At 41.6% G+C, this 27974-nt stretch overlaps 1 protein-coding gene across 1 annotated transcript in view; it reads right to left on the minus strand.

Moving 5' to 3' along the window:
• Positions 1-27974, minus strand: part of SLC35F4 (solute carrier family 35 member F4) — a 169729-nt gene continuing 141755 nt past the window's right edge. The window contains exons 2-8 of the mRNA XM_036325137.1: positions 26384-26569; positions 21685-21982; positions 16325-16544; positions 6779-6904; positions 4526-4718; positions 2484-2573; positions 1-364 (exon numbers count right to left, since the gene is read on the minus strand). Of these exons, the coding sequence (XP_036181030.1) occupies positions 123-364; positions 2484-2573; positions 4526-4718; positions 6779-6904; positions 16325-16544; positions 21685-21982; positions 26384-26569 (1355 nt within the window). The 3' untranslated portion in view covers positions 1-122. The remainder of the gene's footprint in view (positions 365-2483; positions 2574-4525; positions 4719-6778; positions 6905-16324; positions 16545-21684; positions 21983-26383; positions 26570-27974) is intronic.

Consider the following 27974-nt stretch of genomic DNA (forward strand, 5'->3'; position numbering starts at 1 on the left):
TTATTTCACAGATGACTTATCCAAATTCAGAGTTAATACCATCACGTGAGTATACAGGTAGTGAGAAAATTTTACTATATTCACAGAATATACATACACGTGCATTCAAAATGTGTCCCTCCTTAAGCCAGTGGTATAGACACTGCCCCGTTGACCCTGCTTCTGCTTCGCAGGTGGACACTGGACTCTGTGATGTCGTCCACATGCTCCTCGCTCTTCTTTTCCTTCAGGCTGTTGATGAATCTCAGGGTGATTTCATCCCACTCCTCCGGCAATAGCATCAGCAGAAATCCAATGCAGATGATGATGGTAGCAGCCAGGCGCACGACATTGAAGATCACCTCCTGCTTCAGGAGATCCACAGCTAAATAAAAAAATCAGGTCAGTCACTGTCTATGACTCTTTCTAAGCTTTCTTAAAAAGAAAAGACCAAAGTTGGTGCTACTTCTAGAGATTTCCAAAGGTCTTCCTTGTTCTTTCAAGCTCATCTTTCCTTTTTTTTAATACCATCATCTGTGGCATTCCCTTCCTTTGCTTTTCATTCCTTCTCACTAAATCATACTTATCCTTCAAGGCCCCTATGATCTGATTTCATCACCTCTGCAGCTTTACTTCTTAGGATTTTCCCTCTGCATCCCTTCATGCTTCTCCAAGTTTCATTGGCCCACTGAAGATTTTACAAATGAGCCAACCTGTTAATGTCTAGGTCTTTTGCACATGCTGTTCTTTTACAAATTTTCAATTGAGGTGAACTTCATGTAACATAAAATCGACCATTTTAAAGTGCATTTAGTGGAATTTAGTGCATGCATCATGTTATACAACCATCACCTCTGCCTGCTTCCAAAGTATCTCCATCACTTGAAAATAAAACCTCATATTCATTAAGCAGCCCCCTAGTCCCAGCCCCCAGCCCCTGGCAACCAATCTACTGTTGGTTTCTATGGCTTTACCTATTCTGGATATTTCATATAAATGGAGTCACATTCTATGTGATCTTTTGTGTCTGGCTTCTTTCACTTAGCATGATGTTTTTGAGGTTTATCCATGTTGTGTCATGTATTCATACTTTCTCCCTTTTAATGGCTGAATAATATCCCATTGTATGTATCATGATTTGTTTACCCATTCACTTGTTGATGGACATTTAGGTGTTTCCACATTGGACCATTGTGAATAATACTGCTATTTACATTCATGTACAATGATATTTTTGAGTCCCTGTTTTCAATTTGGGGGTAGGTACCTAATAGTGGAATTGTTGGTCATATACATGCTGTTCTTTTTCCATGGAATGCCCTTCCCTTCCTCATATCTACTTCATCCAGCTAACCCCCTTCCCCATTAGATATCCCTGGTTAGGTTTTTTGCAGGAAGCCTTCTTGGTTGCCCCTCCTGTCAGAGCATTCAATACATGCCTCTGTCAAAGCAATTCTCTCTACATTGTATTTACTCAATTCCTTTTGTCTCCCTCTGTTAAAACATAGTCTGAAATCAGGGACGATGCCTTATTCAGTATGTATCACCAGTGTTATCAGAGTTCCTGGCTATCCTAAGTGCTCAGAAATCATTTATTGAATGAATGAACACATGGATGAATGAATAAACTTTTTTGACAACTCCAATCCTCCTTAGTATTCCTTTCCTCTGATTATCTTATAGTCCTTGGAGTCTATTACACAATTTGACATTTAATCATAAATTACTTTGTACAGTTCTAAGTTATTTCATGCATGGAAGTATTATTTTCCAAATGCAGGCATACGCTTCTTAAGGGAACAATAATATCACTTTCCTGTTTCTTCGACAATCCTGATCACATAGTAAGTGCTCAAGAAACATTTCTTTTTATTGTCCTGAGACAAAGAAGATGGCTACCCAAGGCTTGGAATCATAGAATTTTAAAGTTAGAAGGATTGTAGAGTCATCCAGATAACCTACTTCCAATACTTGTTCCACTGAAAGATTTCATTAGAAAGATTATCCTGGAAAAAAATAGCTTTTCCTCTTGTCCCTGAAGTGAATCAAATTGCTTTTTCCTATATCTATACGAGAGAGCCATCTGCTGTGCCCGCGGGAGAAGCTTCCCCAGCTCCCCATGGATGGTCTGATGGGGAGCCAACACCCTGTGCATTTCCTACACTTTCCTTAGTGACGTTTACTTGAGAGTCCTATGCTGGGATGCCTTTTGTTTCCATAGGATTTCCTCTAAAAATACCACAAGATAGGTTGTCAGGGAGATTAAATGAAACTCAAATGATACATTTGGTATTTAATTCTAAAAGCACAACCAAGTAAAGACAGTGTTTGTAGCTGCAAATTTTAAATCTGCTGCAGAGTTATTCTGTTGTCTGCCACCTTCATATTTAAAAACACCTTCCCAGGCAAGGGACATAATTCACAATTGCTCAGAGAAACAACTCAGGGTGTAAAACAAACACAAGCAGGAGACTTACTGTGCACATGTCAAATCGTACCAGTACCTGCATTTCCAGGAACGCTGAGCAGTGTCCCAATGGAGATTAGGATCGGGTATGTCAGCACCACGCCGACATTCACCAGGATGTTGAAGACTGTAAAATAAAGGAGGATATTGAGAATATTGGAGGATAAAGGAGAGTTGATATGCTTGGTGCTTTCCTTCTTAACATAAAAAAAAAATCAATGTCAATGCCTTTTAAACTGTCTGCACCTTTGGTCAATTAATCCCCTGATGTTGGAGGTAGATGCATGGGTATCTCTCCTGAAGTAGTCTTATTCTTTTCTCCTCCTCTGCCACTCTGGTTGCCTGAGCTCTTGCCAATTGGCTGACAAAGGGTGTATGGAGCAAATGCAAAGTGGTCAATTGATCAATTCACTATGCTGTCATACTGCACCCAGTGGAGTGTGACGACCTCGCTGCTTGGGGGAGGACCACAGGGTGCAGTATGGGTACCGGACAGGTGGTACCCAGCCCGAGCAGACTTGCTCAGGAGCATGTCCAGGGCTACACGCTGGAGGAGGGCTACTTTGCAGCAAGCTGGAGATCATGTGCACACAGATGGGGCCACGAGTCAGTGAAATTTCGATTGTTCCCAGTTAGACTGGTTTTGGCCAGGAAATCATCTAGGTACTTTTCATTAGGATGTTTCATCTTACGGAAACACTCCTATTGATTTCTACTGAAATTAGCAGAGGTTATGACAGGTCATAACCACATATTTTTGGCCTTCAAAAGTGGAATTCAAAGGACCAACTATTAGTATCTGATTATTCTCTTGTTGCGTTTCCTGTCTTGCTTAAGACCTTCCCTTGGGGACCTGGGCCAGAGTAGAAAAAGAAGACCCCGTGCCTATGGGGAAAGAAAATAAGGGCATTTTTTTCCTTCTAAGTATTATAGTGCTGCTTCAGATTATGCTTCCGATGATGTCACCTTGATAAAGAAAATCAAGTGAGGGTTGGCAGATGTCCTGCAGGCCAAGTCTTGTGGGTAAATGTGGAGTGGGCAGAGGGGGCTATCTTAGGTGGTCTGAGGAGAGAGGAGCAGAATGAAAACAATTTGATTCTGAGTAAAGAGCCTGAGTCATGGGGGTGGGGGTGGATGTGTTCGACTGCTTGGCCAGAGAAGAGCAGGCTTATTATTTTTCAGTTTCCTCTAATATTGAGCTATAGCAGGAGCACAGCCTGAAAGTAGGAGCCCCTAGTTGCTCAGGTGAAGCCGAAACTCATATAGGGAATTGGGAGAAAGAATATTAAAAAGAGTCTGGGTGACTTTTTCTTGGTCATTGACTAGGTGCAGCCTACTTGGCTGAGCCACCAAGCCCAGTTCTGCCTTCTTGCCCTGCTTTGTGAGGGTTTGCTATCTCAAATTCATTCTCTATACACAGCTAGAGTGGGCTGTGTAAGCTGCAGATGTGAGGCTGTCATCTCCCTGCTGAGAGATTAGTAAATGGATTTTAAATTCAACCTGTTCCACCTGGCTTCCCAGGTCCTCCATACCCCACTTCCCTCCTGAATGTACTCTTCTTTCCTTCCCCTCCCCTTCCTTCCTTCCTTCCTTCCTTCCTTCCTTCCTTCCTTCCTTCCTTCCTTCCTTCCTTCCTTCCTTCCTTCCTTCCTTCTTTCCTTCCTCCTCATTCTGCCTGCACCAGGTGCTCCAGACATTTTGAACCACTTTGGGTTCCTTGAATGAGAGTGGCCCCCTCTCCCTTGCCTGACACAGCGTGGCACACTTGGAGCACAGTAACATTATATAGTGCATCGTGAAGCATGACGAGGTGCTTGAAGACTAGTGGTGATCAGAGCGGCCTGGGCCTCCGGCTCACACTGTAACCCATAGGAGGCACACCAGTTGGAGAGCTCCGATCTAATCAAGAGGTAGCCCAAAAAGAACCTTCTAAACATTCAATAACATGAACCAACCCTAGGCAAGTTTGGGAAATAGAGGACAGAGGTACCCAAGGGAATAAATTAATATGATAACTTAACTATCCAAGGGAAGGTCGAGTGGCATAGGGCATGGAAGGCAGAGCCTGGGGTCACTTACCCAGCCACATCCCGGCCATCCCACAGAGACAGCCCCAGGGCAGGGCTGCGAAGGAGGACCAGTGCTCCACCTTGGTGAAATACAGGATGACGGGCGTGAAGGAGATGAAGACTAAATTGAAGAAACCCAGCGTGGAGACAAAGTGTGCCGCTTCGCCAAAGTTGGCACTTCCGAGAAACATCTTAAACATAACCTGGAATGGGAAGGAAACTCTTAAGCCACACTGTCCGAAGTCTGGCTGCATCAGAAAGGCAAGGTCTGCTCATCTGCCCAGGGAACTGACTGGCCCAGTGTTTATCCTCCATATCTTACCTGCCATCTTCTTATCTCCCTAATTCCTTATCTCAACAATGACATCTAAGGCGTTATTGAGATAAGGAATGAAAACGCTCTATAGCCTTCAGATGAAGCAGCAAAAGCCATAAAACAAATTCCTTGTGGGGTTGGAAACTGCTGGGATACTGCACTCTGTGTTACGCACACGATCAGTGATGGGTATAGGATGAATAATAAACAAAAGCAGAGAAACCCTGAGAAATCTTCTCGATTGAAATGCCGTCAATTCTTCCCTTCCAGCCTGGGATCCATTTCACTCTTATTTTGACAGATACTGAAAATTATATTGGACAGAGAGAGCCTGTCATTATGTGCTGAGAGAAATAATAATGATGCCTTGGATTTACAAGTACTTTTCTCTCAGAGCTTAAAATATTTTCACAAACACTGTGTTTATTCTCCAGATTAACAATTCTTTTTTTTTTTTTCTGGGTTCTAAATCTGTTTACAGAGAAAGATGAGCAGGAGGCATGAGTGGTCAACCTAAAGTCAAACATCCGGCTGGGGGATGGGAGAGGGGGGGCGGTAGTGCGCGGGAGGGAGCCAGGACTCTAGTCCATAATTCTTGGCTTTTTAACCCCTCTGCTTCCTTTATTAACCCTCAAACAGTGGAGAATGGAGCAGATCTTTTCTAAGGTGCACATATAATTTTGTGCATGTCAGCCAATATTACCACTCCCTGAATGAAGCCATCTGAAACACAGTCAGGAGAAAGCCAAATATTGCTTTTAATTTTAATCAAATTTTTTCTTTTTTTTTCTTTCGAGAGACGAAGTCAAGAGACCTTGATCACGTGCTAGTCTTTGGTCACATCAGACACCTCAGTGGAGTCTCAGTTGGGGGCAGGTTAGACACTAATGGCGATTGAGTGAACACTTGTCAAGTTTGTCACACAGAATCAGTGGGCCAAGAAATGTCAGTATGGAAATAGACTCAGTGTCCTCTGCGCTGCAGGGCTGGTGAATAATCAGAACAGGCATCCAGGAGAGTTGCAAAGGGCATTTTCTGCCTTTCAGAGAGAATTTTCTCACTGACACACCAAGAGAGATGAAAGTGCAATAGTCCTTTAGCTACATCCAGAAAGTTGGCTCTGAAATGTGGAGCTTCGGGGAATAACCTTTGAGGTCTGCTCTCTTAGTCCTCACTTCTGAAGTTAAGGGCGATGGCTCTGAATAGAAGTTTCATTGATGACAGGCAGCTCCAGGGGAGAAAGAATGGTGAGGACTTAGTGCAGACCCAGAGTATCCTTCAGAGAGGAAAAGAGACTTTTCATTTGGCTAATAACATGAGCTTCTGTGGCACAGAGCTGATATGTAGTAAAAGGTAACCTCTCAAATGACAGTCTGTTTATTATTTTTAACACCTCAATTGGAGTTAAAATAATGGCCACTGGTAGCAATTAAAGAAACATAGAGAGAAGAGAGGTCTTTCTCAGCCCCTACACACCTGGTTGATGATTTGGGAGGGCGGGGGCCATGGAGCAAGGGCTTTGGAGTTAACAGTTCAAGTTTTAACCTTGGCTCTATCATTTCCTGGTTGTATGACCTTGAGCAAATTACTTAATGTTTCAAAGCCTTAGTTTCCTCATCTGTCATTCAAGCAATATTAACACACCAAATGCAAAGAAATAAAATTTTTGATGACTCCATATTCCAGAGCAAGCAATTGAATACTTCATGGAAGTTGCTAAATGCATCCTCCAACCCAGTTCCTTCTTTGAAAAGGAGGAGAAGCACCTATGTCTCATAAGGGTGCATTAATACAGGTGAAATTTTCTGGCAAGTGCCCAGCATTAGCAAGTACTCAGTAAATGGCTTTTATCATGAAACCATCTTTACTTTTTCTAGTCAAGATTTTCTTTGTCCTTCCTTACTTTATTAAGTCTAAGCTACAAATCACAATAGACTACACACATACCTTATATAATGCAGATGTGGAGGCTGAGCCCACTGCAAATGCCACTCCTATGATCGAGTCAGCATGGAAATTATCTGCATACGCCATCATGACAATGCCCGTAATTGCCATTATTGTGGCAACTATCTGTCGAATAGAATGCAAATAAATTAAAAAACAACTGATGACTCTATATCCCTGAGCAAGCAATTGAAGACTTCACGAAAGCTGCTAAATTGCTTTCTGAAACCCAATTACCTGTGTACATCTGTGTTCAATTGTATAAGGGTCAGTATTAACAAGAAATCGGTATACTTGTAAGACATCCAGGCAGAGAATGTAAAAGCTGCTCACATTCAAATCAAGGACTAATGATTTTATTGTAATTTTTTAGTTCAACTTCCTAGAGATTTATACCCATACTGGTGATATAAGGTCAATAGGAAATCAGTTCTATCTAATCTTTTCATCTATACTGTATTCCTTTTCTTCAAATATTTTAGCATACATTTTAATCAGCCCCTTGGATCAATGCATGTTTCTGAATACCTCCACATAATGAGGATTTGATTAGGGAGATATATCAATGCAGCTAAGAGGCAACATATAGGGCAAGGGGAAAACAGAAGTAATTTCATAATCTTTATATTAAAGAGCTAATATGCTAATAGTTGTGACGCCCTTCCGTGTAACAACTGATCAGCAGGCGTGGGTGGGTGGGGACTTGCAGCATTGGGGGCTTGCGTCACACCATCACAATCCATCACCAAGAGGCCTGGGGCCCAGTGGAGGCCTCCTCGCGGCAAGGCCTGGGGGTCCCTTGGCTCCATGTGGCAAGGCCTGGGGGTCCCACAGTTCCACGCGGCACAGAGGCGGGATCCCCAGTTCCAGCCTACCTCTTTGGGGCAATCCATCAAAGAGCCCCAGATGGGTGGGTGGGGCCTACCTCTTTGGGGTGATGGATCACGGGGCTCCTGCACTGTGACAGGGCACAGGCCAGGCTGGGGGACTTCCCCCTGCCCCGAGTGCATAAATTTCGTGCACCGGGCCACTAGTAGTTTATAAGGAGCAAGCTTGCACTGTCACTTGGAATATCAAATGGAGGCTGGTTCTTCCTTTTGTTTTCATGTAAATTAAACCACAGAATGATAATTTTATTTAATTATTCTAGAGCAGTGATGGTGAACCTATGACACGCGTGTCAGAGGTGACACACGAACTCATTTTTTTTGGTTGATTTTTCTTTGTTAAATGGCATTTAAATATATAAAACAAATATAAAAAATATAAATCTTTGTTTTGCTATGGTTGCAAATATCAAAAAATTTCTATATGTGATACGGCACCAGAGTTAAGTTAGGGTTTTTCAAAATGCTGACACGCCAAGCTCAAAAGGTTAGCCATCGCTATTCTAGAGTGCCAATTGCATAAAGTGAAATGTTCATAGTTTGATTGCAGTTATAATGGTTTACTACAAATTGATATGATGCTCGGTATATTTAAAACAGGAGTCTACCCCTTTGTGAAATGCTGGTTTGACCTTGTTTCTTTAATTATCTTGAACTTGAGCAATTCAGGCATTTTAAGGATAGTCTCACCAACTTTAAAACCAAGATGCAACTTTGTCAGAAATTTAAGCATATGTGACGATTAATTTTGTCAAGCTTCAGTTTTGAGTATTACCAAGTAAATCAATTTCTCTGTAGATAGCTTTTTCACATGTGATTAATGTTTGGGTTTTTTTTTTTGCCCTTTCGAACATTATTAGTGAATTCTTTATTAAAACAAAATGTAGATCTTTAACATATAACTGCAGACTTGCTCAAGGCCAGCACAACGTATGTTAATGATGACACATATAATTTAGATGCTGCTGAAGCAATTCTTTTGTTAATGACCACCAAGAGCAAGTGCACAGTGGGTTTCAGACCCAGCTCCATACTAAAGCGTCCTTTATGAAAAACAGCAGGAGAACTTGAGAACAGATGCCGACGTGTCAGCAGTGAAAAACTGTCTTCATAAAGTGTTAACCGGGAGGCTGCTTGATGGGAGGTGTTTCTCTTGCTGAGTGAATATCATATTCTCTGAAGCTTCGAGGCATGTGTTCTAGTTAGACTATGCCTCAAACTATGGGGAATAGAATTTCATACACACACCATGAGGTGTCAAGGAAATTTTCTAAACAAGGAGCCATAGACTCATAAGTAAACATGAGGAGGGGGGTATCTAGACCTGGAAATTCTGTGAGGGCTATCATTTTCTTCGTTTTGCAGATTTACAGTTCAGCCAGGGATTTGAGAGGTTTCTTTGGGAAGTCTGATTTCAGAGAATGAAAAGGCTCTTTTGACGCTGGCATCTTCTGATTTGTTTTGTGTTTAAATGATGTCCATGGGTTAAAGTGTTCAGGTGCACACACAGATCTCCCTGTAAGACTGAACTTGTAAGATAATAAATTTGAATTGATATTTGCAGGGGGTTTTTTGTTTTTGGCCAAGCATTCGTTGTATTTCTTGGTCAAATAAACAAAACAGGGTTAAAAGAACACAATGTTAATCCTAATGAACTTTAACATCATGTGCTGTTTCATATTTAAAATTACTAAAAGTATTCTATCATATATAATTCTGGGTTTAGGGAATTATGAAAACAACCAGCCCAAACAAACAAACAAAAAGCACAAAACAAAATCACTGTCTAGAAAGGGATGAAAATAATACTGTTATCCCCAGGATCTGGGCCTGGTTGGAAACTATTCTTTTTCTGAGTCATCCATTAGTAAAAATTTATATACATAATATTACTATTATAAATTTTTTCTCAAGGTAGAAATTAGATATGGACAAAGATTACATAATTTTTAGCAATTCAAAGTTAGAACCATGGTGAGCTCTTTGAAACCTCCATTACATTTTATATTCAAGTGCTTGTGAAGATATTAGGCTGGGCCACTTAAATTGACATATCAATTACAGCGGTGTCTCTTTCAATTGCCTTCATGGAGAGAAGCATTTTTCACTTCAGGGGGTCAGACAACACTGTTAGTTAAGTTCTAAAACGTGAAAATCTGAATATTTGAGATGTTAGAAAAATTCTTCTCTCTGATATGAACAGCCATTTATAGATTAATCATTTATAGGTTATATAGGTTTCCTAGGGAGAAAGATAAGTTAAATTATTTTCCACATTTTAATTTAAATTCCACAACTATCCGATAGAATAAGTTCTCTATGGCCACGTTTTAAAAATTTTCCTATCTACACAGTTGGAACTAAGGGAAGGGATCTCGGCTAATCTAGAAAATGCAGGAGAGTGTTGGGTGGAAGTTGCTTTTGGAGCGTCGTTCGGATGGTCCCAGAGTGGCACTGCTTGGCTCCATGGGTTCAACTCTTCAAACTTCCAGAGAACAAATAACACAAGCACAGATCTGCGTCACATGCATTTTCAGAATTAATCAGTCATTAAGGAAGGATTAATAGTTTGTTCTCAACAGAAAAACTCAGACGACTCTTCTTGGGCTCAGGACACTGGAAACGTGCCTGCAGGAAGCCAGTGCCTTAAATATTGTGTCAACAGTGCTCATATGTGCACAACCACACGGTGCAACACAGAAATGCATCCAAGCACTTGAGTGTGCACATGAAGGACTCTTGTGCTAAACTTGCACCACCTGCTGGGGCCACCCCCTTGGCTCTACAGACACTCGGCTCTCACAGCCTATTCTAGTTCCAGCCCATCACCAACCAGAGGGGTCCAACTAAGACGGAAATCCCACCACTACCATGACCTGAATCTGTTTGGCGTGAGAAGGTTAGTAACCAGTGACCATAAAACTGACAATGCCTCATTCTTAACTTTCTGACCCTCTCGGCCCTCTCACATCATGTTGAGCCCATTATCCCAGCAGGCCACATGAGCAACATCACCTCCGGAATGGTTACCTTCCTTTGCAGGTTCAAAGCCCTCTGAGAGCCTCCGCATCAACTTGCAGGGCCAATTGGAGGGACCATGAGACTGTTGGAGCCTGTTCCTGAAGCCCAAGAAGGCCAGAAGGCTAACATTTGGTGATTTCACTGTGCTGTAGACCACCTGTGACCCTGCATGAAAGCTAGCTTCTTCCACCTCTTAAAGAATTCATTTGTACAAAGGCTAGAGAATTATCTGGCTTTTGGCTGTTTTTGTTTTCTCATATAGTCTTTCCCCCCTATTTTGGCTCAGGCCCTCAAAAATCGCAAGGGTCTGGCCCTTTTCTGAATCTTCATGAGGATTTCCAGCCTCATTACATTCACTGTGTTTCCCCTTGATAAATGGTTTCCAGAGTTATTATTTCCATAACAATTTCAGCCCTTCTAGGGTTCAGGGTACTAAGATGAACCTTTAATTGCTTCTATTTCTATTTGTAACCCCAACATCTTTCCTTAATTTACCTTGTGGTGAACTGTTCCTGAAGCTGGGTGGAGCATGGGGCAGGCCCAAGCTGACAGCAGCCTCTAAAGTGAAAGGCCTCAAAGCTGCCCTGCCAGCAGGGCTGTACTCAAGTTCAAGACTAACGGTCAGCAGCCGAAGGTGAGATACACATCAGTGGCTTGTCCAGTGAGACCTGCTCCGATGATTATCCCATTTTCTCTGATTATATTTAGGTAGAGTATTTTCAAGAAACCATGTCTATATGAAATCATAAAACATATGTACATGCTACATTTAGGTTCCATGAAAAGATCCATCTGTTTAACTCAGATCCAATGAAATTGGTCAGGATTTGAAGTGAGAAAAATGAAAGAGGTGGGCAGTCCACTGTGTGTGTGACAGGTGGAAGGTGGATCCCTAGAACTGGTCAGACCCAAGGGGTGCAGAACCTACAACCAAGATTCCCACCCCCTACTCTCTGCCACACATACACATCTATTTTTAGATGAATGAAATCCATCTGAAAATGATCTCAATGAGACCAAGATGGAAAGAAGGAAAAAAAATGCCAGAAGGAAAGACTAAAGAGTGTGTGTGTGGGGGGGGGGGGTGGGGGGGGGGGGGGAGGTGGGGCGGGTGGTGTATAGAGTGGATCTATTGACTACACCTTGATGAAGGGGTTATGGATTCCTTCTGGAGATAAATCAGAGCCCCCACACTTCCTGTATTCATAAATAATTTTCCCCCCAAGAGGGGGTTGAAAAGGATGAGTCTTACTGTCCATCCTCAACTGCCTCCTTAAGGAACCATCAAGGCTCTGGACAGAGGATTCTGCACTAACCTGAATGGACAGCGACGGCATAAATGTCAACCAAAGACAAGATGGAAACGAAAGGTTATCTTGAATCATATCTAAATGCATGATATTGGCACAAATAAGCAGCAGCTCAGCTCCAGTGTCCTGATTTAGAGCGCTCTGGAGCCCAATTTTAATTCAGAGAAGTGCAGTTTAAGCAATGAGAGATTCACTCTCACTGACATACTCCAGTTGGTTCTTGGCGCATGCAGGAAAGGCGCCAAAGGAGCCACAGTTTGTATAGGGACCCAATTATAGCTAGAAAATATGTGGGTGCCAAGCTAAAGGGACATGAATTCATCTCCTAAATCTGCTAAAAAAAGAAACCTGGGGTCTGCTGAACCATTTACCACCCATCATTTTTCTTCATATGTTCAAGGAAATTTTAAAAAATAAAAGAAAAAATTAAATTAATAATATGAAAAATAAGGGAAGGGCAAGATCTGAAAGAAAATATTTTAACTGTCTAGTGTGACATTTACTTTTCATTGGAGGGAAATAGATACCAGCAACAGAGAAGAAAAACCATCCCAGTGGCTTGTTTTCTTTAAGGAAAACCCTTTTTTACTAAGGTGGTTTCTCTACCTCTCATGGATTGAAGAATTCTAGCTACCCAAGGAAAGATCTCGGAGATGGGAAAACACCCATTTTCACCAAAGCTCAAGAACTGGATTCTCACCAACATCTTTGCAATTAAAAAACGATCTTTTAAAGAACTAGATTAATTCCCATGGGATGATCATATATCAGCTGTAAGCAACTATTTATGAGTTGCCTAACACACCAGAGTTTACCAGAAAATTGGTTGAAATGATTTCATAACAGAAAACTAAATGTATAACAGATTACCTTTCCATCTATAAGTCAATCAATAGTCCAAAGAAACAAACTAGTAAATTATTTATAATACAAAATTAGTTTCTATGTGAGCATTGATAATTCTGGCCAACCATTGCTCCAGGTAAAGCCATCTTTACTGATATTATAACTTAAGGCATCCTTCATTCTGTTCACGGTGTTATTTGACATAAAAAAAACAGGCCATATATTTCATCTTAAATGTAATCATTCTTGGGGTCAAGCAAATGGAATTATAATCCAAAAATGATTTGTTCCTAAACTACTGAAGCCTCAAGAATCAGTTAGAAATATTAATTTTAATCTGATGAGCCTTTAACTACTTAGAAAAAGAGAAGTCCAAGTGAGGTGGCACTTACAGGCTGTGCTTAGATTATTTATGGACGGGGCCAATAAAAGCTGTGTTTATGCTGTCAGTATTCTATTTGCCCTCCTTTAATTTCTCAAATGACCTAATTATGCATGTTCTCAATATGTCTTAGGAGGAAAAGAATTGCTGAGATTGTCAAAAGGCAAAATGCTGAATGCGTTCTGGTGCTTCTCCTATTCCCTGGCCTGATTCTGGGCATCATTAAAATTACACCTTGACAATCTTCTGAAACACAGCTTACACCCTTCCCAATGCTTCACAGTGAGAAGAGAAGCATTTCCTGTCATTTAACAAGAAAAGTATCTGACTTCTACCAGCATGCCTGACACTAATGCTTACCATTTTGCCATCTATGATGTCTTACTTTGTGTATATATTTATAACAATTACTTATGGACTCCTCAACATTTTTTCTATCAGGTCTTATTACTTACAGATGCTGTTTAGTTTCCTGAGGCTACTGTAACAAATTACCACAAATTTGGTGACTAAAACCAACAGAAATGTATTCTTTGCCAGTTCTGGAGGTCAGAAGTTTAAATCCAGCAGAGCTATGCTCCCAGGGGTACCTCTAGGAGAGAATACATTCCTTGCCTCTTCCAGGTTCTGGTGGCTGCCCCAGTTTTCCTGGGCTTGTGCCACATCACTCCAAAATCTGTCTCTGTGGTCACATTGTCTCTTCGTCTCTTCCGTGTGTGTCTCCCATAAGAATACTTGTGGGAGCCCTAACCGGTTTGGCTCAGTGGATAGAGCATCGGCCTGCAGACTGAAAGGTCCCAGGTTTGATTCTGGTCAAGGGCATGTACCTTGGTTGCGGGCACATCCCCAGTACGAGGTGTGCAGGAAGCAGCTGATCGATGTTTCTCTCTCATCGATGTTTCTAACTCCCTTCCTCTCTGTGAAAAATCAATAAAGTACATTTAAAAAAAATACTTGTTGGATTTAGGGGCCACTCAGATAATCCGGGATAATCTCCTCTTTGCAAGATCCTTAATTATGTCGGCAAAGACCATTTTCCCAAATCAGGTCATATTCACAGGTTCTTGGGATTAGGACATGGACCCCTTATTGGGCACCACCATTCAACCCATGACAGCTACCAGTTTTAAAATGGCAATGCTTTGTAGCCTCTAGGCCAGTGGTTCTCAACCTTCCTGATACCGTGACCCTTTAATGCAGTTCCTCATGTTGAGGTGACCCCCAACCATAAAATTATTTTTGTTGCTACTTCATCACTGTAATTTTGCTACTGTTATGGATCGTAATGTAAATATCTGATAGGCAGGATGTATCTTCATTGTTCGCGACCCACAGGTTGAGAACCACTGCAGGCAGATTTATCAAATCTGTGATTTAAATGTTACACAGCTGAGATTTTTTGTTTTTTCTTAAAAGACCTCAAGTAAACATTGACCCTCCTGATGCCTTGAACTTGCATCAGTAAGTTCCATAGTTAGATGCATTCATTCACTCTAATGCAATTGGTTTTCTCACTGGTCAATCTAATAGTCAATGTATTGACTTCCTTTTGGTATTCAGATGCTACTCTATTTCCCGCTCTTCTGACAAATTCTCATGGTTCATCCATGATGGAAGTAGAAAAGAAAAACATTTAATAAACATGAGTTCATTTACTCTATCTTCAAATATCTTTTGAGCCCCTACTTTGTCCCCTGCACAGGGCATGTGACCTGTGCAGATGCATAGAGCCCCATGATTAGAAGGGCCCCATTCCTGGTTTAATGGTCTGCTTGGTTTAATGGTTTAATCTTGAAATTATTCATACTTTTTAACAGGGGACCCTGCATTTTATTCCGCCCTGGGCCCCACAAACCATGTAGCTCCTCCTGAATGGAGCAGTGAGCAATATAGGGAAGGTCCCTGCTCTCAAGAACTTGTCAGGGTACCTGATGGTGAACAGCCAGCACCAGTGCTCCACATATAAAATATGAAGCTTCCCTTTGGTGTCACATCTAAGATTAGCTGGTGGAATGTGTGGGTATATTCTAATGGCATCATGGGCTGATTCAGTTTCTCATCTTGTCTTCTGCCATAGCTTCCTACTTCTTGTTCATGTCAATCTTTAGTCCTGAATTTCTGAGCAGCATCTCCAACGATACAACCGGAATTTGCTGATTGGCTATTTTTAAAAAGCTTTCAGGGTTATGGCGATCATAAGCTTTCTAATATAGATAGTAACTTCAGTATTCCAGGGCCCTGGAATCATTGCAACAAGAATAACATTTTGATTACAATCATGGACATCTCTTTCAGAGAACAATAATTAAGTGATGTTTATCTTCTGGGAAAAGGCTATTCATTTACACCTCTTTCTAAAGAATTATTTCCCCAATATTTCCATCATGGTGGCATGCTAGAGTATATAAATGAGATCTGACTCCTTAAATTTGCATGTCTTTTAATCAATCTAATATAGACTAAGCATACAAAAATAGTTTTTTAAAATCCATGTTACTTTTGAAAGGAATAAAGTTGGAATTGAAGTGGTTGGTTGAAGTTTAATGCAGTTCAGTTAATTTGTACCAAGAAGTACAAGTTGTTGCTTTTAGTTCCATTTCTAGACTAGTCACACGGATATATGGCCTAGCACTGTGCCATCACCAGTGACTTTAACTACTGTTTGTTTATCTTGTCCACTTACACTAATATTAATTAACTCCATCTTGGGGGAGAGAAACATGAGGAAGTTATCCCAACATATGCTGATTGGAAAAAACACACAACCAAATCATAATCTTTACTGTGGCTAATTTGCTCAGACCTTCTTTCCTAAGGACAGAAGGAGTAGATCATACCCTTAATTCTTTAAAAAAAAAAAAGAACCTATTTTCCATGTTTTAGTGCCTCCTGTTGAAATCAGCTGACTGCCCAATGGAAATCTCTTTATCCTTTCATGATGTTGCAACTGCCTGGGCATCCTAATCCATCTTCAAATCCCATTTTGTTCTCAGAACCAATAGGAAAGTTTTACAGAAACTCCATGAAACAAAGCAGCTCTCCTGATGCCAGGATTTACGACCAAGGGCAGCCTCGCGCATTGAATCAAATGTGCCATTACCCTCACTCCCATGAACCTGTCTTTCAGCACGATCCACGACAGCAAGAAGACAAAGGCTTTGTTACAACAGAACAGAGCGGAGACATCCGTGGCTGTCAGCTTCTTTAAAGCCAGTAAGTACAGGTAGTTCGTCAAAGTCCACAGAATAGAAAAGGGAGCAGTCCTTTTAAGAAAGAGCTTCAACGTCAGACCATCTTCCCCAAAAATCCGACTGCATTCCCTAGGAAAGAAAAAGAGGTGAATAGTCAGGTACTATTTGTGACATCTTGTGTTGACACCCATTTCCAGGCAAGAGCACAGAACATTCAGGACTCATTGGTCATCTGTGGAACATACTGAACCCAGTCCTGCCACCTACAGGCCACAAGGGTTCCACGCAAAAGAGCCCGCATCTCCCAGGCACAGAGCCAGGCCTCTTCTATCTAGATGTGCGCTTGAGACCACTGGGCAGCCATTCTGCTGTTGCCCAAGAATCTCAGGGAAGCCCAGAGAAATAGAGAAATGTGTGGTTTCTGGGGTTATTAGCTACTGAAAAAGAGAAGGTTCTTTCCCAAGGGGAGAATGTGGCAGGACCCAGATGGCTGCTACTGCGTGAACAGGCTGCAACTCTCAGCCTCAATATCCTGCAAAGACACACATGGCTTGGGATTCTAGTATTTCTAAGAAACTATGCCTCTTTCTAATATATCTGCCCAATTGGCTAATTTCTTTTTCTCTCCAGCATTTTAAACCAGAAAAAACATAAAACAACAAAGAAAGTAAAAACAAAACTCAACTCAACTTTACTATATACAAACATTTGGCTATTTAGGAGGAATCATCTGGATTCATTGTGCAAAAATAGTCACTTCAGTTAAAACTTTGATTTGTTTGATTTCTGACTAAATAGATTATTTAGCACAAGGGTCTATTTTAATGAGAGTGTTTAAGCCAGTAACGGAAGTGATAGAATAACTGCTTATTTGACTATACACTGAAAACAGGCTTGCCACTGGGAGAATTCGGCTTTATTTTTTCTCTCAGTTGTTCATTCAGACATGTATTGGGCAACTATCACATGCCAGGCATTGTATTTTCAAGAGTAATATAAGTGTCTTGTTCAAAGCAACAGGTTACTAATGTTTACACATTTATAATGAAATATATATACATGGTTTCAGTTGGTACTACTGGTAGTACTAGTTTTTCTCCTAGCATTTTCTGAAGAGAAATAATTGTGCCTCAAAGTATTACAAACCAAAGTAATCCTTACCCATGTTAGTCTCATATGAATGAAGCAGGAGGACCTCATGGTGGGGGAAGTGACAAACTGGCGAGGCTCTGAGCACAGGGGTGTGGCCTTCAACATAAGTCTCATAGAAAATATTGCTGAGAATGCTGGGAATTGCAAACTAGAGATCCCCGGAAGGTTAAAAATGCAATTTGCACACATAGAAACTGTGTAGTGTCATGCGGGAGACCACCAAAGAGAAGAATTTTCATAAAACGAAAACACGATTCTCCAAAGGTAAACTTTATCTTGAAAGACACAAAACTTTAGTGAAGGGACTAAGTAACCCAAAGGCAAAGCCTTTGTAAAGGAAACACAAATGACATGTGCTCACACACACAGGAAAAGCTAGAGTTGAGAGTTGTAGGTTAATCCTAACATCTACAACTACTAAATGCCTTCAATATACACATTTATGGAGAACCACAACAAACCCATTTCTGATTAAAGAATGTCTTTTCTTATCACTGGCCTTAGTCAGTGATGGTTCCTCCTTCCCAGAGCCCACCACCAGGCTGGGTTGAGTGCCCTTGAGCAAAGACTTTGTATACACACAAGCGAATGTTAGACCCCTAGGGGGAAGACCAACGGAGGCACATGGACACGGAGACCCCCTCCCCCACTCCGGAGACCCCCCCCCCCTTCCAAGCAAAGCACTGCTGTGGGAGGGCCCCCACCCTTGCCTGAAGAGACCGTTCTTTTCACCTGGCTCACCCTGTCCCCCAGCTATTGAATACCTAATCATTCCACTCTTTTTCCCTTTTTCTCTCACTGCTAACCTTCTCTTCATTTGTCACTGCTGTTGCAGGAATAAAAAACACTCTCCATTCAAATACCAGGTCACCCATGTAGAACCTTCTGCTATTTAAGCATTAAGGTGCTAAGAAATGCAAAGACTATGCAAATCAAAACTACAATGAGGTACCATCTCACACCTGTCAGACTGGCTATCATCAACAAATCTACAAACGACAAGTGCTGGTGAGGATGCAGAGAAAAAGGAACACTCGTTCACTGCTGGTGGGAATGCAAACTGGTGCAGCCACTGGGAGAACAGTATGGAGTTTCCTCAAAAAACTAAAAATGGAACTTCCATTTGACCCAGTGATCCCACTTCTAGGAATATATCCCAAGAAACCAGAAACACCAATCAGAAAGGATATATGCATCCCTATGTTCATAGTAGCACAATTTATAATAGCTAAGATTTGGAATGAGCCTAAGTGCCCATCAGCAGATGAATGGATTAAAAAACTGTGGTACATATACACAATGGAATACTATGCTGCTGTAAAAAGGAAGGAACTCCTACCATTTGCAACAGCATGGATGGAGCTGGAGAGCATTATGCTAAGAGAAATAAGTCAGTCAGAGAAAGATAAATATCACATGCTCTCACTCATTTGTGGATTATAATGAACAACATAAACCAATGAACAAAAATAGATGCAGAGACAGAGAAGCATCGATCAGATGCTCAAAACTCAGAGGGAAAGTAGGGGAGGGTGGGGGAGAGGGGGAGAGATCAACCAAAGGACTTGTATGCATGCAGATAAGCATAAGCAATGGATGTGGACAACAGGGGGTGAGGGTGAGGGCAGGATTGGGGGATGAGAGGACACTGGGGGGATAGGGGAACATTTGTAATATCTTAATCAATAAAGGGAAAATAAATTTAAAAAAAAAGAATCTATTTCTGTGGAGAAGCAAATAAAGTGCATCTCTCCTTGGGATGATGGGATCGGAATTTCTAGACAAGCGGCATTGAGAGGGGGAGAACCTTGGACTGAAGCTTAGGACTTGGGGCACTGATCATTTAATCACAGCCATCATCCTTACAGCATCTGCTGGTTACTGACCCTTTTCTGATGTCATTTCACCCGTGCCTGACATAGACAAATAGATCTTTCCCTCTAGAGACGTTCTTCCTGAGGAAAACACTCGTGTTCAAACTACAGTATATTGTGTTTTCTTTTTCTTCTTAAACTTCAAATTCACCTGAGGCGACTGAATTCTCTTGATAGTATATAAATGGAATGATGGAAATATCAAAAACGATTTCCAAATGGACAGCTGTTACCATCTAGATTTGATCCTTGATTAAAATGTCTTTCCATGTTAGTGATGAGAAAAAAACTGGGAATGCTTTCATGCTATTCAAGAGGAAAGAAGAAACTGGTGAGAGGGTCTGGTGCCAGGGGCAAATTCTGTTCCCGGTCTTACACACTAATTCCATTTTCCCCTTCTTCTGCCCCGTTATCTTCTTGGCCGATGGTGTTGATGGGTCTACAGGGGAAACGAGATCAAGGATCTCAGAGTTTTCTGCTAGCATTTGCTTCTCATCTGGAGGTAGGCCCTGGGGAATATTCCCTTCAAAGACGATTTCCCTGCTGGACAACAGAAGCTCTTTGGTTCGGTTTTAGAAAGGGTCAGCTTCACTCTCTAAACTCAGAGTTAGTCCGACATGAGAGATGTGGTGAAGATGAAGCTTATTGCCCAACACCTCTGTCAGCAGCGGCCTCTTGGAAATGGGTGATGTTAAATGAAACCCACTTGACTTGCTCTGAGGTCTTCTGAGGTCCTAGTTCACCTACTACACTTTTGCTGTTTGTATCAGCATGTGTGTCTGAACACAGGAGCATTCCAGTAGCCACGCCCGCCAGGGGTGCTCACAAGTATTTTCAAATAAGGACAATTTTAGTCTGATAATCACGCTCTCTGTGATCATTTATTAAATAGTATTATTAAAAAGTACCTTGTGCCCCAAGATCATATCTATTTTGATGGGTATCAAATACAAAATATCTTTAGCAATCACAAATAGATATAAAGCTTTTATCTTTCCTCTGAACCAGAGCATATTTATTTTTAAATTGTTCTTTTTCATTTATTATAATTGAATTTTCATGGACACACATGGGAAATGAGCTCATAGTGTGACTTGAACATTCTCAGGCAACTCCAAGCTGGTGATAGAAAATAGAAGCTGAAGATATACCCATTCTAGTTTGTGAAGTTTTTAAGAATAGCCTTATAATCACCAATTATAATAGTCATTCCTTCTTTTCTTTAGAGATCGGGGCAAGAAGGGAAGGTTCTTTTGGCTCCTTCAAGGCAAACTGATGGTCATTTGGCCGAGGAGCAACAAGCTGGTGTAGAGAACTGTCCCTTTCCCACTGCCATCCACGGGGGGTCTGACTGCTGCTTCCCTTGGTGCTCAGAGTGACTGTCCTAGAAGTTGTTCCTTAGGTCTGGGCTTTTCCTTTCCGAGAAGCTGTCCCTTAGCAGAAGAATTTTGACCCAAAAGCTGCTTTTGCCTTGCTTGAGTGCTGTGCAGGCCTGGATGACAGGGGCCCTGCCAGCTTCCTGAGCTCCAAGGTGTGGCTGTAGAAGCCAGGGTGAGCACAGAGAAACTGCTAGAACCATGGCACTATCAAGTTCATGGCTTGCAAACCAACAGACATGTGCTCCTAACCAGCAAAGAATGGCATCTTTCAAAGTATTCCAGGGCCAAACTTCCCTTTGCAGGGAATCAGGTCATTTCATTGGCTTAGGCGCCACAGTGTCCAGAACATTGAGCAAACGTTTTTGTAACAATTCTATTATTAATATAGCGTTTTGTTCTGGGATGGAGACACTGGGTGTTCTTTTAAAACATGACTTTCAAAGATAAATAGGTCTGGATAGAAATCTGGGTTCCTCTATTCATAAGTGTGTGACCTTGGACAAGTCATTTAACCTTTCTGTAAAAGGTGGATGTTATCATCAATGATGATTAAATAAGGCAAGATATGCAAAGCACCAGTACAGTGCCTAGCATATTGTAGACACACAATGGTTTTTTGTTTTTGTTTGTTTGGTTGGTTTGGGTTTTTTTTGTTTTGGTTTGGGTTTTTGTTGTTGTTTTTTTTTTTTTTTTTTTTTTTTAGGGGAGGAATTATCCTGTTTCCTAGTGTTCATTACCGACCTTAGATCCTGTATCTCCATACTCCCCAAGTCAACTCAGCTCATATTGCAAAGAGATGAAAACATACATATTTGCATGAATATATTTTAGAACACCTCCTATTGGCCATTTAACAAAACCTACCTGAATTTTTTCATTGGCGATTGCTTTACTTGAGCAGTGGCTAGATGACCAGAATAATAGACTGGGAAAAACATAATGTTCCAGTTTGTTGAGAACCAAGTCATGAAAAATGGGCAGTAGAAGTTCTTATAAGTAATTTTTACAATCTGTGTGGTTCCAACCCAAGACGATGACACTGACAAGATGATCAAGAGTCCCCAGACAGCCTTCAGAACCACGGATGAGCAGGACAGGCAGCGAGCCTTGATTCTGTTTTCTTGGCTGCTATTCTCAGGATTAGTCTGTGTTCCATCATCCCCTGAAAACAGGAAAGGAATACAAATGTGTGGGAATCGAGTTATGAAACAGCAATCAAAGAGGCAGGCAGCAGGATCACCAGTGGTTCATCATTTGAAGAGACCTATAACTCTGGCTCATGCTCTCTCCAGAATCTCTGTCTGTAAGGTACAGTATGTATTTGGTCTTCCATCCAGGCCATGACAATGTTTATGAACGTGGTGCATGCTGTGCTGTTTCTCAGGGCACCCTACCCACTTCCTTGTAAAAGAATTACACATTTCAGCCCCAAAGACTTTGGTCTTGGCCACACGACCTGCTTTGTCTAATCAAACATGGGCAGTGTAACACCTCCCAGAAGAGCTTTTTAAGAGGCATCACAAGGTCCCACCAGCTCTTTTGCGAGTCCTCTCTGTCTCTAGAATGGCAAGTACCAAAGAGTTGCTGCTCTTTTGTTCTATGTGGCAGAACAAGCAGCACCCACCCAAAGCAGCCTTGTATCTGCTGATGAGAAAAGTGAATGAGAAGCAAGTATTCGTGGTTATATTCCACTGAATTTGTTTTTTAAAAAAAATGCAGCAAAGATTACTATTAAATTGGAAAACAATGTGCCCCTAAAATAGAGGAAGTCCTGACTACACAAAATCATTCCCCACCTCAGGACAAATTACTATTTAATGTAGTCCTGGGAGCACAGTGAGTTCTATTTTGTTTGTTTTTTTACATTTACTAAAAATATTTAGTAGCTTTTTTTCCCACACTAAAATAGTCAAAGCACCTGAAAGTGACAATCCTAAAGGCTTTCTGCCATGATAGGGGAAACAAGTTCAACAATAAGTGTATGTACCTGTCAGGAAGTTAAGTGAGAGAAAAGGTCCCCCTGAGTCCCAGTGCTGAGATCTCAGGTGGTAGACTCCTGGGGGAAGGGAGGCAGAATTATCTGCAAGATTCTCTTGTGTCTGCAGGTACCTCCCTGAAGCACAATGTTTATCCTGGTCAGGAGTGTGGTGCAGTCCACAGATTGCAGGTAGATGGGTTTCTCGCTTTACATCTCTAGAACCTGCTGGCTCTCCTGCTGAATGCATTCCTATGGCTTAATAGGCCAGGTGTGAATGCCCCACTGGGATAAAGCTTTCCACCCAGCTAAGGCCTCCTGATATAATTATGTGGAGAGCAGGGGTTCACAAGTATGGAAAGTGATTCTTCATTGGGGATTATAAACCAAGTAAAGATGAACACAGCTACTACACGACTTCCAAGTCCTACAAACAGTACTGAGTTTCTTGCATCTAGGTCTCCAGAGGATGACAACCAAATTCTGTGGAGGCTACCAGAAGCTAGTTAGCTAGCTGGGTCCCAGGGGTTCAAAGATGAAAGACTTGAGTTCATGGCCTGGTGGAAAGCCAGAAAGCACATCTCAGACAGTGTGATAAGGGCCAACTTTGGCAGATACAAGGCCATACAGAGGCAGTGGACAAGCACTTATTACGGGGTGGTGTGGGAGATGATCATGAGAAACTTTCATGATGCAATGACATTAAGCTGAGTCTGGAAGTATGAGTTAGCCAGCTCCCTTGACAGTGGACAGTGAAGAGCTTTCCTTGAAAACAGTTGTGCAAATTCCCTCTATGATCATGTGGCTTATGCAGAAAGTAGAGGGGGAAAACTTAGAATTAATAAGAGGGCAGAATAAGAGACTCTTAGGTTGGGAGGCTGGGAAGGGAACACAAACCTACCCCATTAAGTAGGTATCATCATACCCATTTTATAGATAAAAAACCTGAGACTTGGCTGAAGATTATCCATGGCTAACTCCAAGTCAGTATGACCTCAGGGTCCAACCGTTTTATTCTGAATATTCATTCTGTCTGGGATTCAGGCTTGAGCGCTCTGTTCAAGCACTGGAAGTTTCAGAAATGGGTGGGAGGAATGACAATCTTGCATGAGGTTTAAGAGAAGTGACACTTAAGAGATCGCATTTCAGGTTACATTTTTCTCAGGGACTATCTCATAAAGGAGAAATGATTCTACAGAGACTTTAAGGATCCCTTTGAGCTGACATCTGCCTTCATAAATTGCTCTGTACTACCATCATACCACGGACAGGACTTCTGATGACATCAATAGTCACCTAAATCCTCCCATAGTGTTGGCCCATTCTTCTGCTAACTACATTTAGTTGTTGCCAATTCTTTAATTTTTACCCTCTATAGGTACTATAGGAAGATTGAGTCTCCAGAATTCATTTATTTTTCTATTTTAAACATGATTTTTATATAATTCTGCTTAGGTTTATAGTTTTGCATATATCCTTGAAATTGATTTACCAGGAACTCCATCCATTTTTAGGAACTTTGATTGGAGCCATATAAATTGATGGTAGAGGCCATTGGAATTTGGAAACACACATGTAAGTCCCAGCCTTGCCATTGTATGGCCCTGCATGTATGTTTCATTCCAGTCTTGGTTTCTTTATCTGCCAAACAGTGATAATATCCATATTATGGGATTCATTTCATGTAACGTTCATGAAAGCTTGGTGAGCTGCTCTTCAAATTATTCTTTTCTCCTTTTTCTTTGGTGCCCCACAATATCCTAAATGCTGTCTGAACATTACAGAAAGAGTAAATTATGTCCCATATGATCGTTAATGGTAGAGTGTTTGAAATTTATAAAGTGTATATGATAGACAGGGCAAGTCTTTATTAACCAGCATGGTTAATTTACTGGAACATTCTGTTCTGTAGATGACTGGAATAATAAGAATATTACTGCAACATATTAAAGCCAATTAAAAGTTTCTGAAGATTTAAGATGCCGTTTTTTTCACTTTTTAAAAATATTTGAGTCTTGGAGTTCATATCATTTAAAAATATTGTTATTTTCTGAATAATATCTTTGCTTATATAAAGAAACCTCTTCTCAAATTAGTAGGACCCTAGAAGGGGCTTTCAGGCCTACTCTATTCCTTGGTTTATCTCACCCTAACTGTGTTCCCTGAGTTGTCATTTCTCTTTATTTTTAAAGCCAGTTTTCTCAAAGTTCTGGAGTTTTTTTGTTTTGTTTTGTTTTTACTACCCAATTATTTTTCTGTTTTTGCTATTGTTACTGTTTTTAAGTCTGCAGGACATTTTAATATGTTGCTGGCCAAGCTGAGGGAACAAATGGAGGAGAAATTGAAAAATGCCAGTGGAAGAGATGGAGAGGTGACCCTGGCTACAGGAAAAGGAGTTAACAGCAGAATGGTAGAAACATATAAGTCAAAGGTGGTCCCTCATTGACAGCAGTAGGCAACAAGAGAACAGATGTTTTGAGGCAGAAAGGAAAGCATCTGATAGTACTCAATTCTTTTGCTCTTTGGGGGAAGGTAGGGTGTGGTCCTATGATGAGAAGAAGTGAGTATGGACTCGGGGATTGAGAACATTCTCTGGGGACGACATAAAGATGACCAACATAAAAAACCAGTATTGGGCAGTAGCCTAGCAGAGTTGGCTATGTTAAAAATGATAAATTTGTTAGGAAACTCGTGGATATAGTTATATATTTATCTAGCAATTCAAGTAGCCCAGGAGTTGGTAAGTGGTCATGCAGATGAGAGGAAAGGCTAAAGGTCTTGACTGATCAGCAAATGCTGATTAGGGAGGCACGTGACAAGTGTCCTGAAGGAAGTGTAAAACTGGGGAGACTACAGGTGCTCCAAGGACTGGCAAGAGCAGAGTCTGATTTTACTGGTGTTTCTATTCTTTTCAGACTGGGCACACTGTGCTGTTAGGAACCCCAGGGCTGCGATAAAAGATGCGGGCTTTTGACACCTTGAAGATGAGAAAAACCAGTTACCTTACAAACACCATTAGATGTCATTGTTGAACCATGTTGAACTCTTCACCAATAGGTTTTGATATTCAGTTTCTCTGCTACATTGTGCACACTAAGACGTTGTACAAATCATACTCCTTGACTTACGATGGGGTTACATCCCAATAAACCCATCATAAATTGAAAATATCATAAGTCTAAAATGCATTTAATACTACACTGTAGGGTGTAGCTTGTTTACCCTCATGATTGCATGGCTGACTGGAAGGTGTGGTTACTGCTGCTGTCCAACATCAGGAAAGAGGATCGTACCACATATCACTAGCCCAGAAAAGATCAAGATTCAAAATTCAAAATGTAGTTTCTACTGAATGCACATTGCTTTCACATGATCTTAAAGCCAAAAAATCCTAAGCCAAACCATCCTAAGTTGTGGACTGACCGTATCTATACATTTCCCTCTTCCGTCTCCTCTTGCTTGATAAACCTTCCCCTCACCACTCCTAAACGTCCAGGTAACGTCTCCGTTCTGTGACAATGGTGAGATCTTTGACGGCTGGTTAGAAGGTTCCTTGGATGTACTGTTATTAAGAGGCCAGCACCATACCTGATTTGTTCTGCCTCTCGACTCTGTGTCCACAAACTCCAGAGGATCCTCGGCTCTGAAGTTCAAGAATCGGAGCAGAAGAATCTTCGGTGACAGACAGGGGGGACAGCTGTCTACTGATGCCGCTGTGTGAACTGGGGCAGTTGGCTCCTGGTTTACATCGAGGGACTGATGATCGGGAGGTACCTGGGAAGAAAGGGTTCACACCAGTTTCAGAACTTCCTGGAGGAAAAAAATTGGAAACAGACTTAAAATGCCTTGGCAGTGAAATACATGGCAGCCACAATCACAGCCCATATGGAACACGCATTGAGCTCATTTCTAATTTTATAAAAGGGGCTCCTAAAAAGAAAATGCTACATTGATGAGGGTCTTTTGAGATAAATCCACTAACTAGAAATGAACATTAGAATATGGTGTTTGGGTTGATCCATCTGTTCTGAATCAGAACTGTTAACACTATCTAATAGTTTGCCTCAAGGAAAGGGAAGTGTTATGTTATGCTGCTGACTTCTTCCTTTCCTTCCCAAGGCTGACTGTTCCATTCCTAACTGGTAAAGCTGCCAACAGTGTCTCCTGTCACATCCACGATGCACTTTCCGTCAGATTAATCACTAACACCTAATTTCGTTGTGTCTCCTCAGTCACCTCTGGCCTCTGTCCACTGTTACAGACAAAACTCAGCCTTCAGGATCCTCCACAGGCTAAGCCCCTTCCGATCCTGATTAATCTCCTACGAATCCCCAACTCAGGTCTGCTTCATGTGCCTGCATCCATGTAGTCACACAGGGCTCTGTGCTCAAAAGGAGCCCCACAAACACCACCACCACCACCACCACCACCACCACCATCACCACACATATCCAAGGGTGGGTGACATATAGTTGCCACTTGGAAATTCTTAATACTTTTATCTCTTAAACTGTCTTTTGTAGGTGGCTTCTGATGGGATAATGGAGCATAGGCAGGGGCTCAGAGCCTCAGTTCATGCATGTTCCTGTTGTCTCCTTACCTCCTGGGGTGGGTTCACCTTTGGCCCTGCCTGGCAATCTCACAGAACCCTGAGAGCTGGCATGCAGAGTGCTGGGGTTCCAGGGTGGGGCTGCCAGTATCTGTGGGGCCTGCACTCACCCAGAAAATATCCAGTGTCCAAGGGAGCAGATATTAAATAGCAAAAAATGCCAGGGTATGGACACACACACACACACACACACACACACACACACACACACACACACACACACACGGAGACATATAGAGAAAAAGAGAGAGGGAAAGAAAACAGCCATATTTTCTGCTTTTTGTCCAAGGGGCCCTACATTTTCATTTTGCACTGGGACCTCAATTTACATGGCCAGCCCTACCCCAACCTGAATACTCCATTTCAGTGAGGCTGGTCTGGCTGTGCTCTGACCCTTTACTCTCAGTGCTGACAGCTTTCAAGCCTTCCACGGCTGTTCCTCTATCGGGAACACGCCAAAGCCAGCCCAATGCTAAAATCCTTGACCAGGTTCTGATTGGTTCATGCACTGTTCACCGGTAGATCATATGCACCTACACTTTCTTTGAACTTGTGCCGTCTGGGCTCACT

This window comes from Myotis myotis, unplaced genomic scaffold, assembly GCF_014108235.1.
Source record: "Myotis myotis isolate mMyoMyo1 unplaced genomic scaffold, mMyoMyo1.p scaffold_m19_p_1, whole genome shotgun sequence".
NCBI lineage: Eukaryota > Metazoa > Chordata > Mammalia > Chiroptera > Vespertilionidae > Myotis > Myotis myotis.